The following is a 12,431-nucleotide window of genomic DNA, read 5'->3' on the forward strand; positions in this document are numbered from 1 at the left end:
CAGGCCGGATGGAGCCGTGTCTGCAGTTCCCTCTGCATCTGTCCCGGCGCGGGAAGGCCCTCCCTGCGTGCCGGTCCCGGCTCACACCGGGGACTCCTGCGATCACTCTGAACGAAGACGGCTATTTCTAACAGGCACGCAGGAGTCAGGGCAGGAAAAGCCGGACCGTTCTTGCAAGAATCTGTGTTTGTCTAACCCAGTGGTCAGCAAACCACGGCTCGCGAGCCACATGCGGCTCTTTGGCCCCTTGAGTGTGGCTCTCCCACAAAATACCATGTGCGGGTGCGCATGTACAATGCGATTGAAATTTCGTGGCCCGTGCACAGAAGTCGGTTTTCGGCCTGGGCGAGTCTATTTTGAAGAAGTGGCGTTAGAAGAAGTGGGGGGTGTCGGTCGGTTGGTCGACGGGATACGCAGCGCGGGGGAGGTGCGCGATTCATGCCGAGTTGAGAGAGCCAGTCAGTCAGCAGTCTCATGTGCAGTGGTTAGTGCTAGGGTGACAAAAATACCTACTCGAAGCATAAACTTACCTGTATTTTTCCAACCAGCTGTAAATCCTACAGGTATTTTTGTCATCCATTTAAGAATTGTAATTATTTTGTGTTGGTGGCTTTATTATTATAAAATGAGGACATGTTTAGCAAAGGCCAGCTTAGGAGTACCCTAATTAAGTTCATAACAATGTACCTACCTATAGAGTTTAAGTTTAAAAAATTTGGCTCTCAAAAGAAATTTCAAACGTTGTACTGTTGATATTTGGCCTTGTTGACTAATGAGTTTGCCGACCACTGGGCTAACCTACGGCCTCTGCAACAAAACCCTCCAACCCACAACTTGTAACAAATGCCGGGTCCACAAGCACGCAGCTCAGAGCGTGTGCACGTGGCACGGGCAGGTGCATGCAAACAGGTGCACGGCAGGTGCACGCACGGCCTCACCTTGCCCTTGTCGAAGTAGTGGATGATCTCCTGGTACAGCTGCTCCTTCAGCTGCCCCTGCGTCGTCGCCTGGTACCCGTCCCGCTGGGTGAGGTGGGCCACGCACACGTCCTCCGACCACTGAGGAGGAAGCAGTGCGTGAGTCCTGCCACCGGGACAGGGCGTGGCCAGGCCCCGCTGCCCACCCTCGGGCAGAAAGCGCAGGGAGCTCGGCATTCAGGGCCCTCACGTGGCAGCAATGCCGTCACCAGGCTGCCGGGCCTGGAAATGAGCAGCGCCCTGTGCAGAGGCCCTGAGGAGGCAAGGGAGGCAGAGTGGGCTGGAGTCCAATAGGAGAGAAACTGGCAGGTCTGGAAACACAGACCTGGTAGCTGACGGTGCCCTATCACACCTGGAAAGAACAGGGATGGACTCTGAGCCCTGTCACACCTGGGATGGACTGGGATGGACTCTGAGCCTGTCACACCTGGGATGGACTGGGATGGACTCTGAGCCTGGTCACACCTGGGATGGACTGGGATGGACTATGAGCCTGGTCACACCTGGGATGAACAGGGATGGACTATGAGCCCGGTCACACCTGGGATGGACTGGGATGGACTCTGAGCCCTGTCACACCTGGGATAGACTGGGATGAGCTATGAGCCTGGTCACACCTGGGATGGACTGGGATGCTCTTCTATGTTTAAAAAAGTGAGGCTACAGCTAGAAAGATGCTCTGATGACTTGCTCATATTCTAAAATGTGAACCTGGAGGTGGTGTGGGATCCCCTGACCCGGGCCTGGGACTCTGCCGGGGTAGGTAAGGGTGTGTCTCGCCCCTCCTGTGGCTCCTCCAGCCCCGACATTCCTCCTCGCGGACGCCCTTCCCCACCGTAGCTGCACCTGGTTGGCGTGAACGAGGCCCTGCAGGGTCTCTACCTGCCAGCTGACAGCCAGTGATGGGCGTTTACGTGTTTACGACGCTGAGTGACAACTTGCTGTGACACCCTGTCAAATCTGCATCCACTAGGGCCAAACCTACCACCCAGGCATTTCCTGAATGTCTCGGTTGCTGCCGCTGCATGTAGCCAGCACCATAGAAAGAATCTTACCGTGTGGTTTACTGACACGGCCCTGAGCAGCAGCTGGACGCAACGCGAGCACCTGTGGCGACAGGGCCGCGGCGCCGGTGGTTTCCTTACCTTCAGCAGCTTCGCGTGGAGCAGCAGGGTGTACGCCGCCTCCGTGTAGTTGTCACACTCCTTGTGCAGGTCGCACAGTTTGTACAGGTACCTGAGGCGAGAAAACACGGGCGCGTTCTTACAATGTCACCGGATGATTTGTGTCGACGACGGCGAGAGCGACAGTCTTCCTCCAGCAATAAATCGAGCTGTGCTTTCTTTACACAGCGCTCTCCGTCCCCCACGCCGAGCGCACATTTGCTGCAGGGAGCACTAACCCCCACAGGGTCACAGGCAACTGTTAATGTTTCAAATCCACGTCATCTCTTCTCGGGACAGAACTGGAGACGGGACAGGGAGGCAGATGGTACTCCAGGTGCTTCCAGGTTTCTCATTCCGTCCACCTTTCTGAGTTGTCTCCGTACGTGTGAAACGAGACGACACAGCGCTTGGCTGTGATTTTCTTACGTGACTATGGAATCCATAGGCCCCCCAAACCCATAAAAACACAAATTGGTAAGAAAAAGGACTCGGAGGGTCACGGTGACTATGACCCAAAGAAGGTCCTGCCACACAGAAATCAACGTGAAGCAACCGACAGTTTTGGAAAAAAGGAACTTGGTTGTTTTCCCAAAAGTGTATTATTATAGTCATGTGGCACTTTTTTTTTTAAAAAGGAGAAAAGTAAAAAAATAAAATAAAATCAAAATCATAAAAATCCAAAGTCGGAAGACCATGGAGGTGTAATAAACACATCGTTAAACACCAGCGCCCGTGGAGTGCGTCCCTAGTGGGGGTCTTGCTGAGGGTGTGACGCTGGCCCCTACAAGGAGGCGGGCAATGGGAAAAACCCAGCAGAAAGTACAAAACACGCGGCGATGGGGTCAGAGTAAGAACGGACTGAAACCTTTCATATCTCCTATTTCCATTAAAGTTAACCCACTGTGCGCCGTCAGCGTCTGTAGGTGTAAGCGGCGGACCTTCCCCGCACGCCACGCGCGTCTATAAAAAAAAAATGTTTCCCTAAGTGGCAGCCCTGACCAACTTTAAAATAATTTTTTGTGAGAATTTTCAGCTGAAACTATTCAAGGACGCCCGAATGGTGAGTTATGTATTTATTTTTAGACTATTCATTGCAAATCGATTTTTTTAAATTAAATTCAAGATATCGTGGCTGTGGTTTCCGTTTTGGATGCGTGGCAGCTCACGGTAAAAACTGGCCTTTTCATTTGATCTGTGGTCAAGAAGTACAAACCCCAGTGAAATAATCATCTATGTCTTTGCTCCTGAGCTGGCTAAGTATGATGCCCCCCCCCGCCCCCCAATCTCCGCACAGGCCTGGACGACGGCACACAGGCCCCGAACACATGTGGGTGCTCCCCAAATCCAATCTCTAGGCTGCACGACTCCCACACGATGAACCTGTGGTTCTTCAACATTTCCTGGCGTGGGCGTGACCCTTGCAATTGTAACAGACACATAGAGGGCGCGACACACACGGCACCTACATACCTGATATACATTTCTTCTCTTTCAATTTCTTTGTAGAAATTCTGAAAAATCGAAGCACAACACCTTTAAGAAACCTGTTCTAGAAAGGGTGTGACATGCACAGTGAAATTTCACGGTTCCTCAACGTGTGTCCAGCACAGCCCATGGGCCCAGCGCTCTGCACTAAGGCCACAGGGTCACACGTGATGCAAAACTGACGTGCATGCGCCTTCCCCTTTTATGGGGGATCGGGGTCGAGGAGGGACAATCCTAATGGTCACAGTTCCTATACTTTGCATCCTATTCAATCCTCTACTTCACGACTGAGGCAGGTGCTCAGAGTTTTAGAATTCCAGTCGGCACCACCGTGGAGGGGCCTCGAGGAGAGGAACCGAGTCTGTAAAATAACCATGAGTCGGCCGCTCTCAGACGGGCCTGCGTGGCGAGACGGCACAGAGGAGCGAGGCCACACAACAGAGTTCCCGACCAGGAGGTGCAGATTACGGGGTTATTAGGCGACAGAGGAAAGGCCACTCAACCCCAAACGTGCATTTTCCCTGCTGGGAACCACAGTGGATACACAGGCCCGGAGACGGCAGCGCAGGCTTGTCTGCCCGGGAAGCCGGCGGCCAGAGGTCACCAGGACCTGGGGAACCCGGGGGTGGGGGAGCTCGCTCACCAGCACGTTGACGGTGCAGCTCATGCGGTTCTCCTTGCTCTCGTCATGCATGATGGTCCTGTAGTCCAGCAGCCGCTCCATCAGGCGCACCACCAGCCGCACGAACGTCTCGCCCGTCTTGGCCAGGTACTTGTGCTTCCGGCAGTGCTCCAGGAGGCTGCGGGGAGCCGCACGTGTTCACGCGCGGGGGTGCCGTGCAGGGGGCAGGACTTCCCATCACGGACCCCGGGCATCACTGCTGGGCTGCACAGCTCACTGTGGGCTCGCCGCCTCCCCCGTCTCCGCCCGCAGTGCCCCACCGCCCCCCGCCCCGCCGCGGAGCGGCACTCACATCTTATCGAAGAGCACTTTGTACTGCTCGTCCCCGCGGCCGCCTTCCACCTCGTGGTCCAGCTTGGTGATGATCTCGTTTTCGAACTGTAATTACACAGAGAGCGCGTCAGCGAGCAGCGTGGCGGGCGTCTCATCCTGTGACGGCCGCCAACAGCACGTGCATCCACCACGTGGGCATCTGCTCATCAGTGAGGGATCACCCTCAGAGAGCCCCCCACGCCTCGAAGCCGGATTTCACTTAGGAGTCACTGTCCCCCCCACCCCCCGGAGATGGCTTACGGCCCCCTGTCACCGGGGACCCCTCCGTTTCCTTCCCCGGTTGATGGGGTCTAAACGTGCGGATCCTGAGAGCAGGAACAGGAGCCAGAGGAAGAAGGGAAACTGGAGGGAAAATTTACGGTGTGACATGAGGACGTGAGACCACGCCTCGAACTTCATTGTGAGGAATAAGAAACATCTAAAAGAGCTCCGTGGCTCCCAGAGAAGGACGGATGGAGAAGGACAGATGGCGTTTGCTCCCCAGGAATCTGAACACATCAGGGCCCCGATGGAGCCCCGGGGAACTCCTGCCTCTGGTTGAAAGAACGTTGTAAGACAAAGAGAGGCACTGTCTCCAGAGACACACCCACACGCCTCCCAAAGCCTGGGGTGGGGTGTGCAGAGATCACGGTGCGAGGAATGGTCACAACACCTGCCTGGCCCTCGGACCCGCGCTTTGGGGAAAACCGGGATCTGTGAGGTGCAAGTCTGTAAATGTTTTCAGGGCTCCATGACCCCCCCCACCCCGCCCCCGTAGCTGATCGAACTGGAAATACAACCTTGACAATGACACACGTGTCCCCATCCTGGCTGCCCAGCCCTCTCCCTGACAGAATTCAGAGCCCCCTGAGGACTGGGATTCCGGCCAGGTGACCACCACGTGTAGGGGGTCCTGAGGTCAGCCATCGACCTTGGCCAGGCAGGCATGAGGGGCAGGAGGGCCTGAGGAAACATGGCCAAGTTCAGGTGCAGGAGGCAAGCACACCATGGACTGCATGTATGTAAGGGTCGCTGGGTCCCGTGAACATATCTGCTCAGACACTGTGTCTCCAGGCAACCACCCCAGCCTCCCCCTTATTATCAGGATCCCATAGAGTTTAAGCTGCGGGAGACGAAGACGTTCCTTCTCTCTTGGTCACGGCTGTGTCCCCAGCACCTAGGACAGCACCTGGCGTGGGTGACGCTGAGGGGATGTGCATGTGATGTATGTGCACGTAAATTCCTGGATAGAGTGGGTGCTGCATGCAGCCAGGGGGGCTCACTCTGTCAGCAGAGGGTTTGGCTGGCAGGCTGCTAAGACACGCCTGCTCTCTTGGCCATGCAAGCCACGCGTGAACACATGTGTCTGAGTGCTTGTCACAGGTCCTGCAGGCCTGTCTGCTGCCCTGGGGACTCTGTGCATGCCAGATGCAGTGGCCGTTGCCTGTGGCTCCCCATGGAGCAAAGGGCAGGGGGTCTGGGCAGACCCAGGGGGAGCCTGGACGCGGGCCCAGGCCTGCCTGACCCAGACGGCCGCGCGGCCGAGCCCCAGTCCCACCCACTGCACATGAAACGGAGCTGCCCACAGGCCCACAGAGAAGCACTGGTTCCCGCTCGACCTTAAGCGCTCGGCAACCTCGTGAGAGCTCGGGCCTCGGCGAATCCCCACAATCCCCCTTGATCTCCTCCCCCGACAAGCCCCCCCGACAAGCCCCCCCTTTGGTTCTGTTTAGCCTCAGCAGAGCAGGGACAGGAGCAACACAGGAACGAGGGATTTATCGAAGGAGAAAGGGTGGCCTGCTTTTCGTTTCCACCTGCAGCCTCACGGCGATGGCTTTTATTGTAAGTAGCAGCTTCTGGATGACCCGAGACCCCTCTGCTCTGCACAGGGGCGCGTTCTGCAGAGGGCGGGTCTTGCGGCTCCCGTGCGGGAGGTGGCTGCTCCCAGCGGGGCTGGCGTTTCCCACAACCCCCCTCCCGAGCCAGGCCCTGCTGGGAACGCCGGTGCCCGGGGAGGCTGATGCTTCAGGAGAAATCAGTGAGACACAAAATGAGACCCCACGTCATGAAAACGCCCGAGTCAATCCCACCCGTGCGGCCCGAGCACCCAACACGGAAGGCAGCGGGAGCGCAGAAAAACACGCGTGACCCTCACGCAGGCAAAGCACGTGAGCATTCCAGACAACTCGTCCTAGCTCATCAGACCGCACTGAACTGGGAGTCTTCTCACTGGCATGGCATGTTTTCTCTGCTCGTCTGATGCCAGGGTCCTCGGGGAGTTTTTCAGAAGGTGCTAGAAGCCACTCGCTGGAGACAGGCTCCTGGGGACGGCTGTAATGGGAACGAAGTGAAGCTGCCCGACGGAAGGGGAGAGAGTGCGTGCTGGCAGAGCAGAGCTGGCTGCGTACGTCGCGTGGATTATCCCCGGACCTGCCTGCTGCTGGGTCATCTGCAGCAGCTTCCCCACGGGCTGAGGAAATTAGCGAGTTTATTTATTGCTGGAAAGGGGGCGGGAGCTCCCTTGTGTGATAATGAAGTCAGTCCAAGCATTTTCCTTTCTTTCTGAATAGTCAATATCATACGAAAATACCCACAGCGGCCCGGCTGGCGTGGCTCAGGGGTTGAGCGTCCACCTAGGAGCCAGGAGGTCCTAGTTCAATTCCCATCGGGGCACATGCCAGGATTGCTGGCTTGATCCCCAGTGTGGGGCGTGCAGGAGACAGTTGATCCATGATTCTCTCTCATAATTGATGTTTCTCTCTCTCTCTCTCTCCCCCTCTCCCTTCTGCTCTGAAATCAATTTTTAAAAATTAAAAAAAATACCCACAGGGGCCTGGCTAGTGTGTCATAGTGGTTGAGCTTCAACCTATGAACCAGGAGGTCACAGTTCGATTCCCGGTCAGGGCACATGCCCAGGTTGTGGGCTCGATCCCCAGCAGGGGACGTGCATGAGGCAGCCGATCCATGATTCTCTCTCATCATGGATGTTTCTCTCTCCCTCTCCCTCTCCCTTCCTCTCTCTGAAATAAATAAGAATATCCACAGGTCATCTGACTGAAACTACTGCACAGAGCACCCTGTGCGTCCGAGCCCGCTGCCGTCCGAGAACATGGAGCGGAAGAGGCCACGTGAGGCAGGGCTTTTGGAAGGTGCTGTCACATTGAACGTGGAGGAGCGGGGCTGCTCGCAGGGGTACGGACATCGTTGTTAATTAAATTTACGTGGAAAGGAAGCCTTGCTCAGTCCCTCGGCTAACCTGGGGTTACCGGCTCCAACGTAAGCGGTCCTGGGCGCAGGGTCTCCGCCAGGGATAGTCCAAAGCCGTTCCATGTGGTTTAGAAGCAGGTCCGTGTTTTGGGTGAAGGCTGTCGTCTGGCTGTAAGTGTGTGAAGTGTGCGAAAGGCCTACGTGCACTTATAAATGGATGCAGCCAGGCCTGCCCTTTGCAGCCACCGCCTGGGATATGTGCGAGCAAGTTGGGCAACTGGGCCGGGCAGGGAAGGTTTGCCTAATACTTGCCCAGCGGATGCGGCGCCTTGAGGTTGCCCAGAGCCGGGGCAGCTGATCTGGGAACATGCTAGGCGTCTGCGGCAGGTGAACCTGAGCGACGGCGGCACTGACGCTGCCCAGCGCGCTCTGCTTCCTCCGCGTCTTCAAAATGCTCATGAGCTACCGGACACGGGACCGAGGTCTCACGGCCCCCCTGGCAGCAGGGAGCGTCCAGGAGTCCAGGAATCGGAGTCCCGACTTCTGCCCCTGCAGGCGGGACCAAGCCCCTCCCGGGAGAGGGCAGGACCACGCCCCTGGCCGTGGCAGGGACAGGAGGGGTGGGCAGGAGGAACCACTGAGCCGTGTCTGCGTGGAAAACGTGGCCCGAGAGAAGCAACGGGCGTGGCTGGGCAGAGGGCAGCTGCTCGCCACCAACCTGGGTGCGGGCTCGCGTGGTGACACCCACGGAGCATCGATTCCCACAGTCTGTCACTCCGCTCAGACACACTAATGTTTTCATGTGTCCTGCAGTCCTTGCTTAACCGCTCGTAAACTTAATTACACACTTAATTCGTCTTTGGCGCTCCACATCCCACACTCTAACATCTCCACGTCCTTCCGTGTCCAATGAGCAGGCGGCTTGCTGGCCTTGAAGCTTCTGTGAAATACTCCGGAGGCCAGAGGCTCTGAGGCCCCAAACCCGGGCGGCCTGGCCGGGCCCTGGGCTGCCAGCTGCTCACCGGGCAGCACCTCAGGCAGGTGCGTGACCGGATCGCGGAGGGGCTCCCGGCTGCCTGCAGTGACGGCCCACGCCGGGAACACGCCCCACAGCGAGTCCCATTCGATTTGGTTAAAGAAGATGCTGGGAGTTTGGGCACCTGTGGACTGGAGGGCTTTTAAGAACAGAATTTAACGGGATTAGAACTCTTGGAGTCCAGGGTAAGGGTTTCCATGATCTCTCCAACCGCTTCGGGTCTGTGCTTTAATGAAATAATAGCCTAATCTTGTCCGTGTTTCCCCTTTAAGCATCCAAAACGAAAGACTCAGGTATGACTCTGAAATTGAAATCAAAATACAGCAACCAGCACAATCCCAACGAACTGGAGAATAAACACGATAAAATCGCCACCAAATGCGTTCAGATTCATCTTCCAGAGCAAAAGGCATCGGCTTCCCCGTCAAGTAGCAAAAGCTGCCCACACCCACTCGGGTCATTCAACTACTTGCTTCTGGTTACCGGCGCGGGCGCGGGCCGGCACTCACAAGGCAACGCGGGCACAGCGTGGGCACCGAGACCACTCACGTGCGGAGGCCTTACCGCCACCGGGAGTTTCCGGAAGGCCTGGCGCACTTTCCGGACCCGCGCAGAGATGGCCGGAACAGCTCCGTGACCGGAAATCTTATTTTGCTGTGCAGCCCGTTCCGGTCCCTTTTTATTAATGGCCTAGAGCCCCCACGGTCATTTGCAGCCACGCTCGGCTGTGAGTTCTGTATTTTCCAAAGACGTAGCAAATGGGACTCTTTGAGCAGGTGCCAGGAGAGGAGGAGAAGTGTGCTTCTCAGAGGAAGCAGAATCCGGTGAGTCTGAGACGGGAAGGGGTACTCAATGGGGGGCAGGGGACTCAGGGAGGTGGGGCGAGGGGAGCCACGGGGACCCATGGCCCGGCAGGTCTGCATGAATGATCTAAGCGCTGCTAAGACTCGGATGACCAAAGCTCTCAGGCTGGCTGAGCAGATGCTGAAAGCTCACACGGAGAATCTCTCCTTTGAAAAAGAAAAAATCAATATTCCCCAAAGTTCTAGTTTAAGTGTAAACAGCCCCTCTGGGCCCAGGGGACGGTGAGCACAATTGCTGTTTTCTCTGCAAAGAAAGAGGCCAGAGAACGTGTCCGCTGGGACTCGGGGACAGGAGAGGAGAGAGGCACGGGGGCCGCCTGTAAGAACAGGGGGGCACCAGGTCACGACAGGGAAAGAGGGTGAGTCAGCCCAGTGAGAACCTGGCGGTGGGAGAGCGCCGACCAGGCCGCAGAGAACTCCAGCAGCACCCACCCTCTGGAATGTCCCCCTCGGGACCCTGGGACGCACGCATGCGTGTGCTCGCTGCACGTTTATTCGGAGAAGAGACGATCTGCACGCAGCCTACGTGCCCAGCCAAGGGGATGAAGAGGAGGGTGGCTGAGGCATTTCATGAAAGGTCCCGCCAGCGCGTGAGCAGCACGGTGAGCTGCTGTCTTTGGTATGTTGTCCAACAGAAAGAATGAGAGAACGTGGACAATGTTGACAACATTGCAGTTACATTGGCACAAAGGCAGAGGGTGGGCCAGAGGGACAAACACAGCTGTCCTTCCACAACAGACTCTCCATTCTGACCAATGAGTGAATGTGAGGAAATCGTCCTCACCCCTGGGGAGAGAGAGAGAGAAAGGGAGGGAGGAAGGAAAGAGGGAAGGAGGGTTTGATTTTACTTACTTTTCCCAACACCCCTTTCGAGTACATTTATGTTTACACCCATTCTGCAGCTCTGTATTGGAGACTTAGTGGTTTGTTCAAAGCCCGGATGGTATCGCCTAAGCTAGGAACCTCGGTCCACCTGACTTCTGTGTCTAAACTCAACTCCCTCTAGCTCTGCACCTTGCTTTCATTCCAGGGAGCAGCACGGCCGTTCTTCATGGCTACCCCCACCTGCAGGCAATCGCGGTGATGAATGACCAGGGAACTGTACCCGCAAACTGTGCAAAGCTCCATCGAGTAGGGAGTGCAGGCGGGGAGGGAAACCCCTGTAAATCCTCGCTCCCACCAGTCATGCCAGCGTGAGGGACAGGTTCATTTCCCTTCAATGTAGGAATTTTTCTCAAAATTCCTTAAAATCTACATGAAGTCACTGTTCCCTCCCTTGCAATGCCGCCATGTTTAACCAAAGGGCTTCCACTCAGAGGACGCCCTCAAGCCTGGATCCTTGTCTTGGCTTCTGCAAAGCATCACGGCCAAACCACCCACCCAGTAGCTAGCATGCCGCTGCGTGTCCGAGCATGTGCGTGTCCGACTGAGCACGCCACTGCGTGTCCAAGCACATGTGTGTGTCTGAGCACGCCACTGGTGTCCGAGCACGTGTGTGTGTGTCTGAGCACGCCACTGGTGTCCAAGCACGTGTGTGTGTCTGAGCAGGCCACTGGTGTCCGAGCACGTGTGTGTGTCTGAGCACGCCACTGGTGTCCGAGCACGTGCGTGTGTGTCTGAGCACGCCACTGGTGTCCGAGCACGTGTGTGTGTCTGAGCACGCCACTGCATGTCCGAGCACGTGTATGTGTCTGAGCACGCCACTGGTGTCCAAGCACGTGTGTGTGTCTGAGCACGCCACTGGTGTCCAAGCACGTGTGTGTGTCTGAGCACGCCACTGGTGTCCAAGCACATGCGTGGGTGCCCACCCGTGACTACGTAGGCCCCTCACGGGCTTGTGTCTGAGCACGCCACTGGTGTCCAAGCACGTGTGTGTGTCTGAGCACGCCACTGGTGTCCCAAGCACGTGTGTGTGTCTGAGCACGCCACTGGTGTCCAAGCACATGCGTGGGTGCCCACCCGTGACTACGTAGGTCCCTCATGGGCTTCCATGGGACCCAGGAAGGAGGTGATGCTACTTCTCAAGGGCCAATGGCTCAGGCTGTCCTTCCTGCCGACCCTGCGTGCTCGGAGCCCCTCGCACACGCTTTCATCCAGGAACTCGCATCCGCGCCTCCGCCCGGCTCAGGGACCCCGTTAGGAGAAGGAAAGCCGAGCCTTTGGACTTTAACAGGGGTGGGGAACGTCCGGCCCTCGCGCCGGGTGAGGCCCTTGAAATCACTTGGTCTGGCCCTGCCAAGGCGTGAGGTGAGTTAGTGAAATGTCTGACCGCAGTGAGCAGGCTAATTTTACGTGGATAATTGTGTGTGGCCCGCGGACGAAGTTATAAACATCCAAATGGCTCTCGGAGGAACAAGGTCCGACCCTGGTTTAAGGTAACAGACGTTGGCAAAGCGGAGCGGGTCTGAGAGGACACAGCGAATCCGAGCAAACGCTCTGGTACCTACACCGAGGAGGCTGAGCAGGTCCAGACAAAATGATAAGAAAAGCTAAACACGGAGACAATTCTCCCACAGCTGAGAGCAGGGGCAGGCCCTGCAGCAGGAAGTCCTGGGACGGGCCCTCCCGAGTGTGGGCAAGCAGGGTCTCCAGTGAGCGCCATGGACGCCAGAACCACCTGCAAGCCTTTCTCAAGGTTTTCAGACTCACCCTCCCACCCGCATCCCCACCCCCACACGCACCCACACACACCACACACACCCA

At 56.8% G+C, this 12,431-nt stretch overlaps 1 protein-coding gene across 1 annotated transcript in view; it reads right to left on the reverse strand.

Moving 5' to 3' along the window:
* The window catches only part of LOC102443158 (dedicator of cytokinesis protein 1), a 139,550-nt gene that overhangs the window by 31,021 nt on the left and 96,098 nt on the right, over positions 1-12,431 (reverse strand). The window contains 7 exon segments of the mRNA XM_023745881.1: positions 939-1,058; positions 2,123-2,213; positions 3,614-3,654; positions 4,272-4,428; positions 4,603-4,688; positions 8,142-8,291; positions 12,113-12,171. Coding sequence (XP_023601649.1) covers positions 939-1,058; positions 2,123-2,213; positions 3,614-3,654; positions 4,272-4,428; positions 4,603-4,688; positions 8,142-8,291; positions 12,113-12,171 — 704 coding nt within the window.

Source organism: Myotis lucifugus, unplaced genomic scaffold, assembly GCF_000147115.1.
Source record: "Myotis lucifugus unplaced genomic scaffold, Myoluc2.0 scaffold_599, whole genome shotgun sequence".
Lineage (NCBI taxonomy): Eukaryota > Metazoa > Chordata > Mammalia > Chiroptera > Vespertilionidae > Myotis > Myotis lucifugus.